Source organism: Vigna radiata, chromosome 11 (assembly GCF_000741045.1).
Source record: "Vigna radiata var. radiata cultivar VC1973A chromosome 11, Vradiata_ver6, whole genome shotgun sequence".
In the NCBI taxonomy this organism is placed as follows: Eukaryota; Viridiplantae; Streptophyta; class Magnoliopsida; order Fabales; family Fabaceae; genus Vigna; species Vigna radiata.
The window spans coordinates 18051867-18075354 of NC_028361.1; the positions used below are offsets into that span (position 1 = coordinate 18051867).

Genomic DNA, 23488 nt, shown 5'->3' on the forward strand with positions numbered 1-23488 from the left:
CGCTTTTAATTCTTTTGTAATTGTTTTTGTGACTATTTTGATTTGTAATAGGCCTCTGTTTTAGCTTTATTTTCATTGTAAAAGGCCATTTAAAGTCCAAGTGTTTTGGAAGAGTCCTTAGTGCTCTTTCAACTCTTGGCAAATTTTCTTACTTGATTTGAATTTGACATAACTTCTTGTTAGCCAAAGTTACAAGTCTCACTATAGAATTAAATATTGATTGAATTTTTTGTTTCACGTGATTAGGAGTGATCTAGGTTACAAGAGATTAAACTCTAAGCCTTATTACATTAGAGGTCTAAAATTAGGAGTCTAATTCTTTTATTTTCTTAAATTGTGTGTGTTTGTTAGAGTCATATACTTTGTTTCTAAAGGTAATTTTAGTTTAAGGGGTAATTAGTCAGTAGCCTAAGACCCTTTGGCAAGGCAAAACTTAGTACTTAAGCAGCCTCTTTGGCTCACCTCTCTTACCTGGAATTTGTCTAAGTGTGAAACCTACAACTCTTTAGATTAAGAAAACATTTAAAAACAAAGGATGTCATGTTATATGTCATCTAGGATTAATAATTTTGATGTCAACTACATTTAAAACCAAGAGAGGAATAGAAATGAGTGAGCTTAAAGGACATGTTTGCCCAATACATGAAGAATCAAAATGAGGGTAAACAAAAGGAAGAATCCTCACATAGGAGAAAAGATGAAATGTATAACCAAGCTAGGAGATATGTTTCATTCTTTTGGTAAAAACATTAGAGCATTAACATACTTAGCTTGATAAAAGAAAATCGATAAGATACATCCCTTATTTGGTAGAGAGGGTGAATCCTATGTCCTTAGTTTATACACTTCTGGATTTAAAGAACATGACAGAGTGTGATGGAGTAAAAGGCAATCTAGTGTTAAGAAAGGTAGAAAATCCTTTATTCATGATTGGTATGAATTAAGAGCTTACATGAGAAGAAATTTTGTGCCTCCTTGAATTAAGAGAAACCTAGAACTAATGAGAGATAGCATTCAAGAGGGAAAAACACTCATTAAAAATCTAGATGGTTTCCTTCGTAGGGAAATTGAATTTGGAGCCAAACTTGAGAAACTCTTGGATAAGAAAAGAGAAATAGAGCTTAAAAGAAGAGAAAAAGAGAAAAGAAGAGGAAGAGAGGAGAAGAGAGAAAAAGAGCATAGAAGAAGAAAAGAGATAGAGAGAAAAGAAAAAGAGACAAGAGAAAAAAAAAGAGAATAAAAGAAGAAAAGAGAAGAAAAGAAGGAGAGAGAAGAAAAGAAGAAAAGAGAAGAGAAGAAGAAAGGAAGAGAGAAGGGCAAGAGAGAATAGAAGGGGAAGACCAAACTCCACCATTGTATGTTCACTTTTGAGATAAATGAGAATTGAGTTTTTGAAATCTAGAATCAATTGCTCCTTTGAAGTCAAGGCTATGGAATCTTAGGGATCCTTCTCTAACCACCTTCCAAGCACGCTTGAGTAATTTTTCGTTTTGAATCCAATTTTGTTTTTGTTAACTGTCATGTGCATGAGTTAAATTTTTGATATAGTTTTTAATCACTATTTTCATTTAGTCTAAATCTGCCTAAGCTTTGAATAATGTTTTGCTTGAGTTTAAAGACTTGTGTGGCTATATATCAAGCAATTAAGGCAATAAGATGATATTCAAGCCTTGGTGATATGAGCAAAGATTTTATTTCTGATTGAAGTCTTAGATCTGTTCAAATTTTCATTTCTGGTATAAGATTATTTTTATTCTGTTCAAGTTAGTTTTAATCTATTTTGGTGCATTGTGCACCACTGTTTGGTGTTATTCAAGGTAACAAAAGGTTTTGTAAACTATAAGAGCAATGAAATGCACTTTACATAGCTTGGTTACCTTAAGGTTCACCAAAACTTTTCATAAAGATGATGAATCAATGACAAAGAAAAGCCTTGATTTTGGGAACTTGAAGAAGTTAATAAAAATTCAGAGACAAAAATTATCAATATGAAAGCTCTTTAGGGAAGGGAAACTTTGGTGAATGAATGTGTAAATTTTACAAAGGATCCGAAAACTCATTTTGGAAAGTGAAACTGTGGGAAATATAAGAGTGTTTTAGATAAATTTATTTTGTTGTGGATAGGGATGACAACGGGTCGGGTCGGACACGGATATTGCCTACCCGGAACCCGACCCGACAAAAAAAAAATCCACCTGCTGCCTGCATGGATACCCGCTTAAAAAATATCCTCGAATATTTTAAAACCCACGGATATCCGCGAATACTCGCAAATATTTAAAAATATATATTTTTATAAATTATTAAAATAAAATTTAAATATAATTATAAAATATATATATATATATATATATATATATAAAATATAATATAAATTAAATTAAATATAAATTAAAATTAAAATTAAAATTTTGTTTCGGTCAAATTGGTCCGATGGTCAGTCATCCTTCTTTGCTTTGTTCTCTTTTGATCTTCAATCCTTCTTGAGAATGTCATCCACTCCGATGGGTTGTTGACGTGCATAAGACACTCCGACGCTCAAGATATAAAAAGGTCAAAATTTTATTAGGATAGAAGGAGAAGATTGTACATAGATATCAATTGTATATTTATATAGCCTATGTCAGGCAAGCTCATTGATTAATCATTAATGTAATATATTTTTAGACAATCAAATTCCCTAATCAATAATTAACCGTATATTTTTAAGACAATCTCATATATTAATTAGGACAGTATATTTTTAAGCAATTAAACCCAATAATCAATAATCAATATATTTTTTTTTGTAAAGAGTACTTATTAATACCTATTAATTGTCCATAAATGACAATTAATTTCTATCGCGATACTTCATATAGTATAATTTTAATTAAATTTAACCTTATAAAATATAAATTAATGTTAATTTTAATTAAATTTAACTTAATAAAATAAAAATAAAAATTTTATTTTTATTTTTTGCGGATAATGGATATCCACGAATACGGACAGTATAATATCCCACCCAATCCGTTTATAAGCGGATATTAAAGTACCTGCTATCTACAGATTTTGAATAATAAATATCCGTGTCAATTATCCATAGCAAATTTTATCCCCAAGTTTTTTGGTGATCCGTAATTTTGGACATATCCGAAAGTAATATTTTTACTCAGGGTACAATTGCACGTCAACTGTGATGTTTTCGGATGTCATTAAATTAAGGATAATGATACTTAGACAACATTTTTTGACAACATTTGAACAACATCTTACGTGTCATTTTGTGATTGGTCCATGGTGGTGTTTATGATTATTATTATTAATTGTGGAATAATTTTGGACCAATTACAGAATGACACATACGATATTGTTCAAATGTTGTCAAAAAATATTATCTAAATATCATTATCCTTAAATTAATACTATCGAAATTTTGACCTTTTAGACGTCTAAATTATTATATTTATTTATAATAATACTATTAGTCATTTTTAACGTTAACACATTAAACTCAAAAAAAATTGTAATGATATATGTGAATATTGATTTTTTTAAAAAACATAATTCAATAATGTATTTTACTTATTTTTTTACACAAATATAAAAAGAAAAAACTTCACAAAAATTACAAATATTTTAAAACATGTTATTTCGAATTTATGTTTGAAAAAATAAATAATTAAATTATTTGTTACCATTAAAAAATAATTATGAATTTAAGCATTACATAAACCTATATTTAAATATAGAAACAAATTATAATTTATAATAACTAATAATATTAAAGTTTATATATATATATATATATATATATATATATATATCAAATGTATTATTATTATTTTAACTATTATTATTATTACTTTAATTACTATTATTATTATTATTCAAGATAAATTGGTGGAATATATAAGATAGGACACATGTTATTAAAAAATTATAAAAATCCCAGAGTTGAAAACAAGCTAAGCTAAGCCTATCCCTAAACAGTTTAGGTAAGCACAATGCGCACAATGGTGGTGTGACCCATCTTCATTGAACCCCTATGCACCGCAGCACCTTTGCTTTCAGTTGTAATCTTTCAGTCTCCTGTCCCACCCCTCAATTTCTCTCTCCTTCCGTGTTATACATTGATCACAATGTCCACCTTCGGAGCCGCAAATACCAATCCCAACAAATCCTTTGAGGTAATAATAATATTTCACACTTCAGCGTTGAATCTGTCAAATTCGTTATTCAGTGATTTTTCCCCTCGAAAATGAAAATTTCAGGTGGCCCAGCCGCCCTCTGATTCAATTTCCTGTCTTTCATTCAGTCCCAAGGCCAATTTCCTCGTCGCAACTTCATGGGATAATCAGGTTTCCACTTCTCAGTCTTAGTTTAATTTTTGTTTATTATCAAATATAAAGACATGACAAAAAACCCTAAATGCTAAACCGTGTTTCTAATTTTCTGTCAATTTCTACTTTGATAGGTTCGTTGTTGGGAGATAACAAGGAATGGGACTGTTGTCTCCAGTACTCCCAAGGCTTCCATTTCTCATGACCAGCCGGTAATGAATTTGAACTCCAAAAATTCCAATAGGTTTTATTAGAAAAATGGATTATTGTTAATTATTGTTGTTTGGGACTGAAGCATTGGCCATTGGGGGCACCTTTTGATTCTGCTGTTTGTTGTATTTGTGTAGGTTTTGTGTTCTGCTTGGAAGGATGATGGAACAACCGTTTTTTCTGGGGGCTGCGACAAGCAGGTCAAGATGTGGCCACTTACTTCTGGTGGACAACCAATGACTGTTGCGATGCACGATGCACCTGTGAAAGATCTTGCCTGGATACCGGAGATGAATCTTTTAGCTACTGGAAGCTGGGACAAGACCCTGAAGTATGCATCTTGATTATTTTTCTGCATGTTGAAAGTTAGAGGGTTTCTAGTGATGTAGTGTTATTGTAGAAGGATGAAATGTGTCCGTAAGTTGGTACCAAAGAGCATTTTATTTTGTCCACTAAGGTGAAATAAACACGCTTTAAGAGGGGCTCTACATTGAGCTAGCTGAGGTGACATGACAGGTAGTTTGTATTTTAGGTTGGCAGGGGATTAGGAGGCTTATGTCTGCATTGGAGATGGTAGTAATAAACATTCCGTTCTTTAGGTTTGGTGTATGAATGGGCAAAAGAGTGTTTTACCTTGAGGAGTTGAGGCCCTTGGTCTTCCTTTTGTCACTCTAAAGTGTAGGCCTCTTAATTAAATAAAATTTCTCTGAACAATGATCCTAGTGGGGGTTGCGATGTCTAGTTCAGATGAATGTTGTTCAAACTAGTAGAGGACATTTTTTTTTTTAAATGTGCAACAATGTAACCCGTATTGTATGTAAATTGCACTAGTTAAATGTAACGCATGCTATGATCATTTGAAAAATTCCTGATTTGCTTTGGGATCACAGAAACTACATCTTTCTGTTAATGTTTTGGTGGGGTGGCCATTTATTGCATGCTCGATTACAAATATTGTAGTGTGCATATGTTTATTATTAGGATAGGATAGGAAGCATACAAATAGAATAACTATGATTAAGAAATGTATATATCAAAATGTTTGGATTCATTTGGAACAGTATCTCGGAATATTGTCACTTTCTGTTTTTTCATGAACTTGCTGAAATTGAAGTTTAGATATAGTAACCATTTTATGCATCATTACTAAATACTTGGATCTTGGTGCGAAGCTTTTGCAAATTACCATATTTCCTTCTTTTATTTTATCATTAAGAAGTTTATTATTATTTATTTGGATAACATTGAGACACTTGGTTGAGAACTTCTAGTTGTAAAAAATGAGGTTTTTTCTACTAATCCCTTTTCATGTTACATGTGTGGCGGATTATGTTGAAGTTTTAACTAGTTAGTAAATTATTTTAAACTGCACTATCCTTATTTTAGGTATTGGGATACAAGGCAACCAAATCCAGTGCATACACAACAACTTCCTGACCGGTGTTATGCAATAACAGTCAAACATCCTCTGATGGTTGTGGGAACTGCAGATAGAAATCTGATTGTCTTCAACTTGCAAAATCCTCAGGTAATCTTTCATTCTTCTTTCTAAATTATTTTTCAGTGTTATTTGTAGGTTTGTATGAAATAGGTTGGCATTTTAGCGTAAATTTTGACTTTTATGCTCAGGATATGAATTTTCGATTATAAATTCTATTACTGTTGTCTAATTTGAGTAACATGAATGCTAGTGATAGGTTCAGAAGTGCAAGCTTCATTGTGTGTACTGTTTTTGATATTTTAGAACAATAAAATAACAGGAAATGAAAGATAATCTGATAGTGGTGTATTATCAGCCCAAACCGGCAGGATCCCCACACTAGAGAATATTCTCAGTGATCTCACTCTTCTCTATAACTGAATCTCGTGCCCACCTCTTCACCTTCCTCTTATTCCTTATAATAACTAATTGATTACAAATCAAGCCTTGCCAACCTTGACAGCTCAATACCCTTAAGTCTTGCTAATTTTCCTATAGTAGACCCTCCAAATCTTTGGCCTATTTTCCACATTGGACATGAGCTGGCCCAAGTCTCTGTTTCTCAATTGGCCAGTGTGTGATTTTGTTGCATCATGTGAAATGTGCATTATCTGTTTTTGGCCCTTCTGCTCCTTGAAAGTCTAATTTTCCTATAGTAGACCCTTCAAATCTTTGGCCTATTTTCCAGGTTGGGCATGAGCTGGTCCAAGTCTCTGTTTCTCCATTGGCCAGTATATGATTTTGTTGCATCATGTGAAATGTGCATTATCTGTTTGTGGCACTTCTGCTCCTTGCAAGTGTAATGGTTTAGATTTGTACAAGAACTTGCACAACACAATATTACATTGTTACCACCTTTACCTGTATAGTGCATGATGCACGATGCACTTTACAGGAACCGGATCCTGATAATCTGAATTTTACTCAATATTATCACACCTTAGAAAAGCATGCTCCATGTGATATGGCCCCTATATGTATATAGTTATTTTTCCAACTCTTGCTATTTTCACATGATTTGTTTGTATTCACGTGGTCTATTCTTTTGGGTCTTACTAGTATTTAACAAAGAGGAATTAAGAAGCGTCGATTCCATATTGATATATGAGGAGCTATTGATCTCAATAAATGTCAATGATATTTGTTATTCTTCTAATTTATATTGAAATCACAACAGACTGAATACAAGAGAATTGTATCTCCACTGAAATATCAGACAAGATGTGTTGCAGCTTTTCCAGATCAACAAGGTTTTTTGGTATGTGTTCAGCTCTCACTTTCATTTAAATACACTGATAAAAGTCTTATTGTTTCCTTCTTTAGTTTATTTAATCTCATTACTGCTATGATATGGGGCAATTTGGCACTTGGTTTAGGCTTTACACGTTAATGTTTTGAAGATCTTCTACAGCTCAAGGATTCAAACCTATGTTGCTTGTATGGAAAATTTCAAGTTTCTAGGATATAAATTTTACAAAATATACATATATAAAAAAATATGTATACAAACATGATCAAATTGAAGGATGATAAAAAAATACAAAAGGGCACAACTTATCAAAAAGAGTATCTAGTCTTTTTTTTTTTTGAATTTTTTGTGGTACCTCCTGGTACATACCCATGACTATTGGACATGTACTAGGTTTGAGAATGTAGCCAATGTGTGTTAGAAAATTTTTATTATTATCTTCTAGAATATCTCATAAAACTGTTGTCTTTTGCTGTACCCATCAACCATATTATAGGGTCCTAGTCTATACATTTTCTTGTCAGCCTTTCGTATTTCAGATTGTATATTTTTCTACACTAATAGAACAACTGAGAGTGATCTCTCAAGTCAATTTTCTCCAAAACTCCTTATTCTGAACATGCATGCCTATTGAAATGTAATATTATTTTATTAATGCTTCTTTTGTGTGTAACCAGCTTTAGGGTTAGGGTTTTAGGCAACTGCCTTGCCACTTTTTGTATCCTATATATATACATGAATAAAAAGCCCAACAGTGTAGGTTGAATACACTGTGCTCTATCCATCTTATTCAAGTTGGTATGAAAGCGGGTATGAATGTGCTGTCTTCTTCATCGTCTTGGCAAAGTTTGCCATCGTTGTCACTGCTCTTGACTGTTGTTGCTAGCATATTTGCTGCCATCTGATACAGTTTTGTAAAACAAATTAGGGTTTGGTGTGCCTTGAGGAAAGCCTCCTAACCCTGGAGGTTGTTCAACCGACTTTGTCATGCGCTGATCTATGCGCATCCCGTTTGTGGTGTGTGTCCTTCATGTGCCGCATTCTCGTTGTCAGAACCACTCAATGACACCTCTGTTTGACTTGCCAGCCTCTTCTAACTCTGTTTCTGACCTCATTTTACTATTCCAATGTACCTTTGTGTTGGGACACATGCTCTCATGATTTTAGGGTTTCTCTTGTCTGTTCTCAAGTTTGTTCACTGCTCTCCCTTTGTGAAATGGCTTCAATAGGTTCTGCTCCTTTCTTTTTGGCTACTCCAACCATTACAAGTGCAAGACTTAATTGGAAGAATTATTTGTTTTGGTCTGCCTCCATGGAATTATGGATTACTTGCTCAGGATACCATGACCACTTTGAAACTGAACTTAACTCTATTTCTGATGGAAACAGGTCCTAGTAGCAAACGCCTCTATGATTCTCCTAACAAGCTAGCATCTCTTAATGAAACCATGATATGACCTTTATTGCGAGGAAGCTCAAGCTGTTGTTGAAGTGAATTTGTTTTTGCAAACTAATTCATCAGAGGAAATTAAGATGATATTGGACTAGTTGAACATGGTGATAATATTTTGTGCCATGAATACAAACTATGATCATTGTGATCAGATTCTCTCTACCCAAGAAGTTTGATCAGTGGTGAGTTTGACGACAAAACTTCTGTGTTCTAACTCCTAAGAAGGGAAATCTTCTTATTGCAGTTGAATCTTATGTAATGGCTGATAAAGTAGCAATACAGGAGGATGTGGTGGTAGAGGTGGTCATCCTCAATACTCCTTTTTAAGAGAATGGGAGCAATACTTAAGAAAGAGAAATGCTACTCCTTGCATGGTTTTCCTGATAAAGTAACAAATATCTCCAAACCTGAGAAAGTTGAACCCAAGTTTTTTATAAAGAATATAAAATATTTGAGCTTGAAATCTAAGTGTGAAAGCATGCTCCTAAAAAGAGAAGATGAACATAAACTTAGAATAAGAATACAAACGAAACAAGAAGGGGAATAACAAGAACATCTCAGCAACTCAATGGAAACGAAGAAAAGAATGAAGGAGAAGGACTTCTGGATTGATGAAGGACGCCACACCACATGAAGGAGCTTCAAGATAAGTGTTGAATTGACTCACCACTTGATCCTATAATCTAAAGATAAGACCAAAGCAGGAGAACTGTCCCTCTTTCAAAGGCACTCTACAAATGTTCTTGAAATAACTCTCATTCAATATATTCCAAAAGTTCTTTTACAAAGAGAATGAGTAGGCTATTTATAACCTTTGAATCTGAAAATACTAATCCTGATATGTAAACGCACCTGGAAATCAAATGCAAACCGAAATCTAGAATAGCCTAACATGTGACCAAAATTTTGAATTACGCAGGAGGGAAAACAATTTAAAAGTTTAAAATTGAGACATGCTTCTCATGCTAGGGTCATGCTTCTTTTGCTTCCTTCCATGCACTCCTTGCCTCTTTGTGCAACCATTTGGTTGAGAATTTGGATACTTGTTTTGGGCTTGATAGAATTCAATATTCTTCTTTCTACTTTGCCTTCTAATGCTTAGACCCCCTTGCCTTCTAATTTCTATAATTTTACTAACAAAATAAACTTTATTCTACATGAATTTATTTATTTAAAATTATTGTAGATCCTCCCTTTACATGCACTCATCACTAAGTCTACACTTGTGACGTTTCTTTACAATCATCTTCTTGATATCCACATCATCAGGGACACAAACTTGGGTATTATGGGAAGCATAAGTCTCACATCTACTAGTATGGGATGCTTGGTGGAGTATTTAAATGTTTGGTTCTCCCCTCTTAGTAGCTTGCTTTTGAGTGTGGGTTCCCCAAGTACTTTGGTACTTATCATTTGTGATTGCTTGATTCCGTTTATGGTGCAATGCTGTTATGAATTGTCACAACTTCATTGACGATGTTTCAACAGTCTCCTATATAGTTCCTATATATTCTGCAGCATACACATTACAAATCATTATTCTGTTTAGTATCTAGGTTATTAGACCACTTCGAGACTCCTGAATTTTCTCATTTTCTCTTCACTTTTCATTTTTCTTCACCTGCCCTCAGTTTGTGTTCTCTTGAACATGTCCATGTTTTCCTTCAACTATATTTGACTTGTATTACATATACAAATATATTTGACTTGTATTACATATACAAATATATTTGACTTGTATTACATATACAAATATATTTGACTTGTATTACATATACAAATTCAGACATTAATACCGTTTCTGAGTTTAGCTAGTCTCCCCTGTCACATCTATGCTTTTGTTGTTTTCCTGCAGTTATTCTTTTAAACCCTTGCTGTATATTTGTTATTTATTATTTTTTTGCTTTAAAAATTTGAACTGCTGCCATTATGGAGTATTGACTATACACTGTTTCTTTGTAGGTTGGCTCCATAGAAGGAAGGGTTGGAGTACATCACCTGGATGATGCACAACAAAACAAGAATTTTACTTTTAAATGCCACAGAGAGAATAATGAGATATATTCAGTCAACTCCTTAAATTTCCATCCGGTAGTACACCATATAACATGAAGATTAGTTTAATTTATTTTCAAGCTGTGGATTTAGTATTCTTCTATGTAAGATCTGATTTTATGTCTTGGCTTTCAGATACATCACACTTTTGCTACTGCCGGATCTGATGGTGCTTTTAATTTCTGGGACAAGGACAGTAAACAGAGGCTCAAGGTTCCTTCTTTCTTTGATACTCTATTCTTACTTGTCCTTTCATTCTGAAACTGATCTCTGGAATTTCCATAACATACTTGTGTTGTTTCTAATTTCTGCATAAAGTAATATTTTTTGCTCCTATTTCATAGTAGAACCTATCTGTATGTATGTCTAAAACACCTGGTAACCAAGATATTACTGTTATTCTCCTTTCAAGCCATTCACTTTTATAGAATTGTATATGTTCTGAATGTATACCACACTGTATTATACTATTCTACAGAATCAATTATAATAAAAACATCTCATAATTAGGAATTAATCATCCTAATTTTCTAGATTATGTAACTGTTAATCTCCTACAAATTTGTAACATCTGATTATATTCTAACACTCCTCAAGATAGAGCATATATGTCATATGCTCTAAGCTTGTTACAAATGTACTCAATCTGAGGGCCTCTAACGGACTTGGTGAATATCTCAGCAAGCTGATTGCTAGAGTTGACTAAATTAGTAGTGATTTCTCTAGAGAGCACCTTTTCTCTAACAAAGTGACAATCAATTTCAATGTGTTTGGTTATTTCATGGAAGATTGGGTTTGATGCATTGTGAAGTACAACTTGATTGTCACAAATGAGCTTTGCTTCATGGATGTCCCCTATTTTTAGCTGTAGTAGTAGTTGCCTAAGCCATAAGATCACAAGTGGCTGCTGCCATAACATGATATTTTGCTTCTATGCTAGATTTGGCAACTATATTTTGTTTCTACGCTAGATTTGGCAACTATATTTTGCTTTTTGCTTCCCCATGAGATAAGGTTTCCTCCAATAAAAACATAGTACCTAGAAGTGGATCTTCATCTAATGGTGATCTTGCCCAATCCACATCAAAGTAATAAGTGATCTTAGTACTGCCTTTGTCTTCATACAATAATCCTTGTTTTGGAGCATTTTTTATGTATCGAAGAATACGTGTCACAACATCCCAATGGCTATCACAAGAAGCATTTAAAAATTGGCTTCACACTAACCGTGAAAATGATGTCGGGTTTGGTAACGGTAAGATAGTTGAGTCTGCCTACTAGGCAACAATATCTTTCTAGGTCTTTCAATGGCTCCCCTACTTGGAAGAAGCTTGATATTGGGATTCATAGGAGTATCACAAGGACGACAGTCAATCATAGCAGTTTCAGGAAGAATGTTAAAGGAATACTTATGTTGATTGATGACAATTCCAGAGGCAGATTTAGAGTAGAAAATAAGACTGAAATTGGGACTTCCAACATTTAGTAACTTTAATGCCTAAGAAATATTTTAGAGGACCCAAATCTTTAGTATGAATGTTGTGAAAGGTGCTCTGAGTTGTCGAATTCTAGTCTTATCATTACCCGTGATGAGATGACAATGTCATCAACATAAACAAGGTAAACTCACTTGCCAAAAGATGAATGAAAAGAGAAGACAAAATGATCAGCCTCACATTTGGTCATGCCAAACTGAATCAAGACATAACTAAAACGACCAAACNAAGCCCTAGGAGATTGCTTCAAACCATAGAAAGATTGTTGAAGCTTAAAAACAAGAAGAGAATTGTCGGGAGCAAGAAAACGAGGGGGTTGATCCATCTAAACTTCTTGCAATTCACCATATAAGAATGCATTTTTTATATCTAGTTGATGAAGAGGCCAATGATGAATAGTAGCCATAGCCAGAAAGACAAACAAAAGTTATTTTGGCCATAGGGGAAAAGGTGTCCTCATAATCTAGACCAGAAATTTGTGTATATCCTTTGGCGATCAGGTGAGCTTTTAATTGATCAATATGACCATGAGGTCCAATTTTCATTGTATAAACCCAACTACAACCAACGATTTTCTTGCTAAGAGGTAAAGGAACAAGTTCCCAAGTGCCATTGGAATGTAAGGCTGCCATCTCCTCTACCATTGTTTGATGCCAGTCGGGATCAACCATGGCTTCCCTTGTAGTCTTAGGAATAGACACAAAATCCAAAGAAGAAACAAAGGAGAAATAGGATGGAGACAAATGATCAAAAGTAATGGTAAAAGAATAGAGAGGGTTAGGATTACTAGAGGAATGAATACCTTTTCATATCGCAATAGGAAGTTCAGGTGCAGGAGGTGTGGGCGGAGGGGCGGTTGGAGCAGGAGATGATGCTTGAGGATTAGTAAAGTTACAATTGGAGTTTGAACTCGTTTGTGGTATTGAAGCAAATGATATTGAGGAGAAGCAATTATCTGAGCTGGAACAAGCGAGACTTCTGAGTAATATGGACATCCAATATAGTGTAAGTGTAGAAGGGGGTAGTCTCAAAAAAGGTGACATCAATACAACATTGAAGTTGAGGACAAAATCAATGATAGCCCTTTTTAAGGCATGAGTAACCAAGGCAAATACATTTGAGAGATTTGGCAGAAAGTTTATCTTTACCTAGAGTAAGGTCATGGACAAAGCATGTGCAATCAAAGACACAAAGAGAAATGGGGTAAAGATCTTGTGTATAAGAGAGAGTGAGGAACCTGATTATTGAGGACAGAGGAAGGCATGTGGTTGATCCATTAACATGAGGTCAAAATGGCATCTCCCTATAATTGAAAAGGAATATTGTTGTTGAAGAAGGGTATGGGCAGTTTCAACCAAGTTTCAATTCTTTCTTTTGACGTTACCATTCTGCTGTAGTGTGTGAGAGAGCAAGATGTTTGATGGAAGATACCCTATGAACTCAGAAAGGACTAAAATTGGGAAGACATATATATTCACGAGCATTGTCAGTGCATAAAATTTTATTAGATGTGCCAAATTGCTTTTGAATTTCTGCTAAGAAACCTTGGAATATAGAAAAAATATCAGAACAATTGGGAGAAATGTCGATGAAAGTAACGAAGTATAAAAACCCAAAATAGAACAGAAATGACTAGGACCACAAATATCAGAGTGAACAAAGGTAAAATGTGATGAAACACTTCTATTAACTTGAGTATGATGAGTGTGTTTTTCTAATTGATAAGACTCGCATTGAAAAGATGAATTGTGAGAAAGAGTGGGAAGCATGAGACACATTTTGGTAGGATTAGGATGACCTAAGCGTTGATGCCCAAGAGCTTGGGACACAATGGAGATACAAGCAACCAATTGTGACAAATAGTATAATCTTCAAGACTCATGTCCTGCTCGAATCTTGTGTCTGATATGCCCATCCTGAGCAAGAACATTAGCAAAAAGAACAAAGTAGTTTTGGGTGTAAGTAAGCTTGCTTATGGTGATTAAATTAAAAGGAAACCTAGGAATATAAAGCATAGAATCTAAGGTAAGATTAGAAGAAGGTCATGTTTGACCAATGCCATGAACTTTTATTTGAGAGCCATTTGCCATGGTTACATAGGGTAAAGAATCAAATAAGTCACTTGAGAGAAAAGGGACTTGTTACTAGACATATGGTCATAGGCACCAAAGTTAAGAATCCAAGGTCCAAGGGAGGAGGATTGAGAGATACAGGCTATTAGATTACTAGAAACTCATTATAAGTATCAATAGAAATTGAAATCTCATCTGATGGTTTTGGAGAATTGACTTGAGTAATATTGATTGTCTTGTGTTGTCATGCCTCTTTATGACGTTTCGCCTCAGTATGGCCATATCATTGACAAAAATTGCAGTGAGGGTTTTGACCACAGTTTCCACCTCGTCCCCCTCGATAGAAAGATTGGGAGTAAAATGTAGAGGAATCAATTAGAGGTACAAGAGAATGATCAAACATATGAGGAACTAAGAGGCAAAGTAATCGTTCACTAATGCTGTCATAAAATGGAACAACTGTGCTAGATAAGGTTTGATTGTGGACAAAGTCAAACTCAGGTTGAAGTTTAGCAAGTGCATGAACCGTAAAAAACTTGCTATGTTGTTCAGCATGTTTGTCTACATTATTAATGAAAGGCATGAATGACTCAAAATTAACAATTAAGCCATCGAGCTTACAAAGATATGTCTGTATATCATGATTTTCCAGCTTTACAATCAAGGTTGGAGACAACATGGAATATTCTCTCTTGGCTTTGTTCCACACATCATAACAAGTAGTAAAAGTGTGGTATTGAGGCTGCAATTTGACATCAATGGAGAACCACAGAATGCTACAAAAAGAGGCATCAATTTGTATACATTGGGCTTGATCGTTGCGTGTAATGTCTTTGGCTTGTTTGGTCAAGTGGTCGGCACAGTCTTGACCTTGAAACCATGGTTAGACACTAGTAGCTCAGAAGCTAAAGTTGCTTGTCCCAGTCAATTTTTCACATGGAATCAGCGGAATAGTGGTAAGAGTAACTACAGAGGGGGTACTTGAGTGTGAGCTTTCAGAAGCCATGGGAAAAGTACCTAAAATGGGCTAAAAAGGGGCATTTGTGTTTGAGGAAGGATGCAGAGGGGCCACTGGCAAGTGGGTCGTGTTAGAATAGTGAGAAAAACACAAGTGGAGACAAACGTGTGAGACGAACATGCCATGAAAAGGTGAGGGATCAGAGCAGTGAATGAAGCGCAATGGTCGCTGGAGGAATATGGTCTTGCTTGTAGTGGTCACAAGAGGAAAAAGACGCTCCACAATAGAGAAAAGGGGCACACAGGGGTCGCAGGTACTATTCAGCTGAAGAAAAAAGATCCAAGATCGAAACCATATACTACTGATACCATATAGAATTGTATATTTTATGAATGTATTGTGTGTCTAATGCAGATTACACAATATGTATTTATATTATTTTATAAAAATCAATTATAATAAAAACATCTAATAATTAAGAATCAATCATCCTAATTTCTTAGATTATGTAACGGTTAATTTCCTACAAATATGTTACAGTTGATTACATTCTAACAATTTTCTTTTTTAGGATGGGGCCATGGGGGAAGTTAGTTTCTAATTTGTGTGTGTTATCACTTGCCAAAATGGAAGGATGAATTTCTTTCAATATCCCTATTTGTGTGTGTTTCTTTCATTTTCTGTGTTTCTTTTTGTGATCTTTAAGCCCATATTATTGGGTTGGTAATGTATGAAGATCTCGAAAGTACTGTGTTGTCTTGTATACATCCTTTGAAGTATTTGTTTTTATTGTCATATGCTTACAAGACTTTAATGTTTGGCAGGCTATGCAAAGATGTAGTCAACCCATACCTTGCAGTGCATTCAATAATGATGGTTCCATATTTGCTTATGCGGTACGTTCCATTTTCTGTTTTTTCACGAACCATACTTCTTTACTTTTATACAGTTATTTTTTTTCGCTTTATTTCTCATGACCTTCCACTTGAATAATGTGATGGAATAAAGCAAATTTTTATTAATTGCAATCATTCTAATTACATTTTCAACTCTTTTATTTGTAACAATCACATTGTCAAATTAAAATTAAACCTGCCAGAATAAATGTGTAGATTCTAGGAATACTTTTCCTAATTATTATTGAGATATTAAGATATTTTTTATCCTAATAATCTCCTATTTACAATATTGTTCCTCAAGTTGGTAAATGACTATAGTTCATTTTCAACTCTCCTACAAGATCTTAGAATCTGATATGAGAAAGAGCCTTAGTGAAGATGACTGCTAACTGAAGTCTGGTATATACATGGGTTGTAACCACCATGCCTCTGTCAATATTATCTTTGATAAAATGCTTATCAATTTTGATAAGTTTGATTTATCATGTACTAGATTATGAGGAATGTTCATGACTGACTTATTATCTACAATACAATTGTATGAGGATGTCAACCTTTATTTTAAGGTTATATAATATGATCTTCATTTAGAGGCTTTTACACACAGCTTGAGTAAGGACTTGAAATTTAGTTTCCATACTTGAACGAGAATCTTACTTTTTGCTTTTCTAGGTCACTAGACTTTCTCCTAGAAGCATACCATACAAAAGGTAAATGTTTAGTCTATAACATAGTCTGCATCAGTATATATCTTCTAGGTCGCCACTTTTTCCATTTTAAGCCATTATTTTCGGTTTCATCATGTCATGAATAGAGTAAGTTTACGTCTTTAGGAATAAAGCATGATCTCCTTAGCTTTGCTTATATTCTAAGGAACCATGCTCTTGGAGATTGCTAAAGACCACATAAGGCCTTTTTTAGGAGGCATACCTTATTCCTTTTACTATGAGATTCAAATCCTAGAGGAATCTCTATGTCCACTTCTCTTTCTCAAGGTCCATGAAGAAAGACATTATTCACATTGACTTGGTGTGAGTCCCATCCAAACATATTTGAGCAAGAACTCAAACTATGTTCATCTGTTCAAGTCTTTTTTGTTAGTTTTTGTAAAGATAAGATTATTTGTCAATTGTGGGACATATAAATAAAACGCCATTTAATTCAAGAGACGATTCTAACAGTATACTCTCGGATCCACACATGTGTATGATCTATTATCATTTTCAATTGTAACGAGTTCACTATTCATTTTAATGTATGAATAGGTAACAAGGAAACAAAGTCATGTGATTAGTTGCTTTTAACTCAAGAATCCAAACACCCTATGACACAAGCCCAATTGTAAGTCATGTGATTAGTTGCTATTAACTCAAGAATCCAAACATCCTATGACACATGCCCAATTGTATTGAATGAATGGACAAGGTACATGATCGAGTGGACTTATAAATTGTTTCAATCATTTTCTTCAACAGTGTTATCAATATTGGATAACGGAAAATATCGGAGACCCAAAAATTCTTGATAAAGTTATAACAGATACCATATTTGGTTATATGCCAACAGTGGTATGCGGTGGTGTGGCGTTTCTGTAGGTGACATGATTTTCCAGTGTTGTGATGTTTAGTGTCAGATGCACCTTTCTGTCTCCCCACTGTCTGAGGATGACAGTACTGGTGATGATGATAGGCAGGTAGTACAACGGTGGAATCATAGTCTCAAAAGTTTGGAGCTCTAATACCTACTTGAACAATGAGAGGGAATAAAGAAATGGTTTATTAATTTCAATAATGATAATTACATTTTCAATTTCACTATTTTTAACAGTCACATTTTCTTAAAAAAGGAAATAAAATCTTCTAGAGTGAATATATAGATTCTAAGTGTATTTTTCCTAATGAATATGGACATATTAGCATATTTTTATCATCTAAAATTCCATAAATAAGGAGACCTACATTTGTTAGTGTGTATGATCTGCATGTTTCGGCTATATAATTGAAGTCTTTGTCTTGTTTGCTCTCGCTCGTATGGCACACATTTCATTCTTCAACTTCACGAACTTGCTTGGAAAATAAAGTATAAAGTTAGCTTGTTTTTATTGACATACAAACGTGAACCATCCGTTTAATTTTATTTGGTTCTGAAACCTTGATTCGTTTATTTAGGTTTGTTATGATTGGAGCAAGGGTGCAGAAAATCACAATCCAGCTACAGCGAAGAACTACATTTATTTGCACTTACCACAGGTAGGCCTATGCATACGTGTATATGATCTTTCCATGAACATATTTAACAACTCAATGGATGTATGAGACTGAATGAATGTAAAATAGTGAAACAGAATGAAACAATTGTTATTCTTTCACTTGGAATATGATTAAACAATGATCAACTCGCTTTTAAGCGGGATGCTTCATTCGTGTCCTGTAAATATTAACTATCGTTTATTTCAATTTTTTTCCCATTTTAAGACTAACATTGTTTCTCATGTAAACAGGAGTCTGAGGTTAAAGGTAAGCCACGAGCTGGAGCCACGGGAAGAAAGTGAAATTTCATGCTAAAGGTCCATTTCGTTTTGGTAGAACCAGCTAAACTGAGAAAATTCATACTTTGATTTTTTTAATCTGAAATTTTCCTAGGATAGCCCATTTTTCTACCCTGCAGGTGTACTTTATTATGATTTAGGTTAGGCAGTTTCAGATGAAGCTGATGTATGCTTTACACTTTATGGTAGAGAAGTTTTGTAGGAGGTTCATTTCTCCATCCCTTTGACATCATCCTCAATGTGTTTTAATTTTTTTTAATTCAACTTAGGACTGAAGATATTGAAAATAGCAGATTAATATATATTAGGTGTTAAGAAAATTTTCAAAAATTGTTGAATAAAATTCTTAAAATTATTTTTATTAAAGAATGATAATTAAAAAAAAAAAGAAGCTTGTGTATCCTTTATTTTACTTTATTATTTTATAACTGTACATCGAGAAACTTATTTAAAAAGGATTAATTCCAATTAAGTATCTAATTGACATGTATCTAATGGAGTATATTTACTTTGAAATTAGTTTGTATTTTTTGACCTTTTATTAATATTTAAAACTGAATACACTAATTTGATTTTAATTCAATATTCAAAATTAATATAATATTGTCTAAAAATAATATATACTTAAATTAAGACAGCTTTGACCTATTTTCATTTCATAAAAATGTTTCATTTAGTATATATGAACTATGTTTACAAGTCTTTATTGAGTTAATTAATAAATTTCTCATTTAATAGTATTTATTTGTTTCTTTAGTTCCGTTATCAATGGACCAGACCAGTTTCTGACACCAAATTAATAGTGAAATTCATTTCTTTTCTTGGTGCAATATACATCAATATATTTTCTATCACTAGTATACACATATCAAGTAATTCCGTCATTGATATCCTTTAAAACTTCATCAGTTGATATCAATTCCAACCATCAGAATCTGAAAGCACCAACTTCTGCTATTGATCACAGTTAAAAAGAATGTAATTCGGAGTCAACGAATCCATCTTTAGAATCACGTTTAAACTTTCAAACGGCAAGCATATTAGATACCTTGAATTTATGCTCCGCTACTTCAATTGGATACCCAACATAGACTGTGAATTTTATAAGAAAACGCTATAAGAGGGGTAAATAGTGGTTTCAAAACAATTTTGCAAAACCGCGCCTAATGACTTGTAATGAGAGTGTGTAGGGATGTACTATGTTTTGACGTTAGTCTTATAAGATAGATAAATAGGAATATCTTCATTTAATCTGAGCTACATCCAATTCTTCATTAAGTACTATTTTAATACTGGTTCACTCATCTAAGTTATGTTCAATTCTCTATTAAGAACTTTTAAGGAGTTCTAATAATCTTTTCAAAGATTATACGAGTTTAACTCACTCTTGATTGAATATTCTTACACTACTATTGGTCCCCTAGTCATTACAACTAGTTTGAATTTAGCCTCTCCAGGATCTAGCCCTAGATAACTGTCTAGACTGAGTCTACCCATTCCTGGTTGAGTATTCTAACACTAGTTAGTCCCTTAATCAACATGACTAGTCTAAATTTAGCCTCTCTAAGATTTAACCATAGACAATTGTCTAGACTGAGTTACCCACGTTTGGTTGACCTAATCAATCCTTATTGATTCTAAGTGTTTTATTTCTCTCCAGAATTTACAATAAATCTACAAAGAGGCTTTTACAAGATACAAATTAAAAGCTCTAAACGAGAAGATACAATTTTAGTAAACTACAATCTGAAATCTTGTTTAGTTACATAGTTGAGTTACTCTCTAAAAGAGGATAAATATATTGCAGAGCAGTTTGATAACGGGCTAGGTTGTTTATTTGAGCTAAACAACATCAAATGATATATGCTCAAAGTGCAGTAGAGTATATTTTAGTTATATTTTTTTTTTGCTTGCTCCTTTCTTCTTTTTCTTCTCTTCTTTTCAACTTCTACTCTTTCCTTCTTTCCAAAGGATTTAGACATGTTAAATCTTAAGATATAGTAAAAAGCAAGATATAATGATACCTTTTCTTTCATATTTTCTTTTGCTCAAGCTTGCTTTCATCATTTTCCTTTAGGTTGAAGATCATCAAACAATACAAGAGTTGAAATATATTAGAGCTAGAATGTTATGATTCTTTTGAGCATATTCTCTATCTTTATATCTCACCTCTTCTCTTCATTTATTCTTCAACTTTTCATATCTTTATCATGTTTCTTAGGTTGAAGAGCATCAAATTGTAGATGCACTGAGGTGAAATGAAGTTGATTATTCTTGAACATACTTTCTCTTTATTTTTTACTTTTTCTTTTTCACCTCTTCTCTCTTCTTCTCCATTTCTCAACAACAACTTTCTCTTGGATTGTTCTTCTTTATATATTACTTCGTGAGATGACCGTTGGACATTGAGTTGATTAACAAGATAGGTTTCATAAACGTTTCCAGTAGTTTGGTCAGACATAAGTCTACATTGAGTATATTATGTTCTATATATAGTTTCAATAGCGTTTAGAGCATGCATTTGCATTGGACGATTTTTTCATGGTTATAAGTACTCTCATATCTATTATGTATATTTTTTTCCTAGTGATTCAAATAGACGATTTTGTGGGTTTAAGGATTTGTCTATTAGGCAAGCTCAATTATTTGTATGTTTCTTTCTATACCAATATTTCATTGAGTATGACTTGATAAATTTCAAAACATGGATTATTGGACATTCTGATTTTGTCTCAACAATATCTCCCTTTTTTATGTTTATCAAATACACATACTAAACGAAATATGTTTTTGATTATTTTGAAAAGAATGTTTGGGTATTGTCAAGTATGCAATATAGGTGTACTCTCCCTTACTCCTTCCTAGCTCTCCCAAATTGTTTGGCCTATTATTTATCATATTATTTATTATGTTGTTTTACTATATTCTTCTTTCTATGCTTTTTCACATCCTATGATTTCTCTCATGGTTTTTTTTGTTAACACACAAACATTTCACTGCATCGCTTTGACAACATACATCAACAATGATAACATTCTCATCACCAAAGCCAAGTACGCTTGTGACACAATCACCTTTACATTTGAAAGCCTTAGTACATTTCCATTTATATGCTTAATGCACGAGTCTTTATATGAGTTGACTTTGGTTTGTCAATCACATGTTTTGTTTACTTTCATTTATTTTGTATTCCGTGAAGCAAATATTGACAAATTTGTTATATAAACATTGTAATTTGTCTTACAACTTAAGTGATTTGACATCTTGAGATGGAGATAATGGATATTTACAACATGCATTTTGATACCTAAGGGTGTGTTCTTTTAGATGGATTTGAGGGAGATGATTTAGGGGAGATGATTTGAATGGATTTGAATTGATTTGAGGGTAATTTTGTTTGTTGTTTTTTTTAGTGAATTTGTAGGTATTTGAGAGTGGATTTGAGGGTAAAGTTTATCAGAATTAGTGTAGGATTTGATTGATGTGACAGATTTAAAAAATTAGTTTAATTGGTATAAATTGAAGATTACCAAAATACCCCTAGTTATTAAAGTAATATTAAATGTTATTTTTGAATGTTATATTTAAATGTATAAATGTTAATACAGAGAGGAAATTAATTAATATTAATTAAAAAAATTTCTTCCTGCAATATAAAAATACATTTCATCTTTATAATGATACATTTAGTTTAATGATACTCCAATAGAAAAAATACATTTAGTTTAATGATAAATTATTCTTCCTGCAATATAAAATACATTTCATCGTAATTGTATTTCTTTTACAATAATTATGCCCAACCTTATATAAGACTTACCAGATTTGAAGATCAGTAAAGATTGTTTGACCAAAAACTTGGAGTCCAAATTATAATATAATGGCAGTGAGTCACAGTCATGACATTTTTATATACATTATTTTTTGCTTCTTGGAATGGGTTCTTAATGGTCATTTGAAATGTGATGCAAGGCTGAAGATTGAGTTGTAATTTGAATAATAATAGAGGGCACTTTAGTCATTAAACTGTAAATCCGCGCAAATCTTATTGGAACAACGAAGATTGTTTACACAGTGCAATCCCGCAAATCCCTGCATTTTCATCGCTACATTTCATCCCAAACGAACACAAAATCATCTTAATTCATCACCCTGAATTCTACATAAACAGTGAATTCCGCTGATACGAATACAGTGAGAGAAAGTATTAATAAAATTAATAACGACTAGGATAATTGTCTTTGCTCCTCTATTAGCCAAAGTCACATATCCAGTAATATGAATAATAGAGTAACAAAGAAGTATTGTAAAAAATAAAGTTATTTTTAAATTTATTAATTCTTTTATTTCAACTATTTTGACAAAAAAACATATTAGATGTTATCTGAGGTAATAATATAGGTTTCTGATTGGATAAAATATTTGTAGGTGGAGAGAGATTAAATTGGATCATACATAATTTAGATTGGGTTAATTAGTGAGACCACATATCCCACTAATTTGGATCATACAAGTAACAGACTAAGTTTAATAATTATTCTGAATTTTTATAATCAATTCAGAACTTGCATTAATAGAAATTTACTTCAAATTTCATTTTCCAAATTCAAAAAATAATTTTAGAAACAATTGTTTCGGTATCCAATAGTATAACTGCATTTAAAAATTCAGACGAAAAATAATTTAAATACATCTACGCTTTTAAAATAATATGAATATGAATAATTTTGGATTTTTTATACT

At 33.0% G+C, this 23488-nt stretch overlaps 1 protein-coding gene across 2 annotated transcripts; it reads left to right on the forward strand.

Moving 5' to 3' along the window:
- Nucleotides 1-3947: 3947 nt before the first annotated feature.
- LOC106777719 (protein RAE1) lies at nt 3948-19004 on the forward strand. Of its 2 annotated transcripts, XM_014665438.2 has the most exons (11): nt 3949-4172; nt 4257-4343; nt 4460-4537; nt 4673-4866; nt 5922-6063; nt 7193-7273; nt 10680-10808; nt 10908-10985; nt 16123-16194; nt 18366-18446; nt 18698-19004. In XM_014665438.2, exons 1-11 carry the CDS (start codon nt 4125-4127, stop codon nt 18746-18748), a joined length of 1041 nt encoding a protein of 346 aa, XP_014520924.1. In that variant the 5' UTR covers nt 3949-4124; the 3' UTR covers nt 18749-19004. The 2 variants fall into 2 exon arrangements, with proteins under 2 accessions (XP_022643093.1, XP_014520924.1); XM_022787372.1 differs by lacking the exons at nt 18366-18446; nt 18698-19004 and adding an exon at nt 16870-16926 and having other exon boundaries at nt 3948-4172.
- The last annotated feature ends 4484 nt before the right edge of the window (nt 19005-23488 follow it).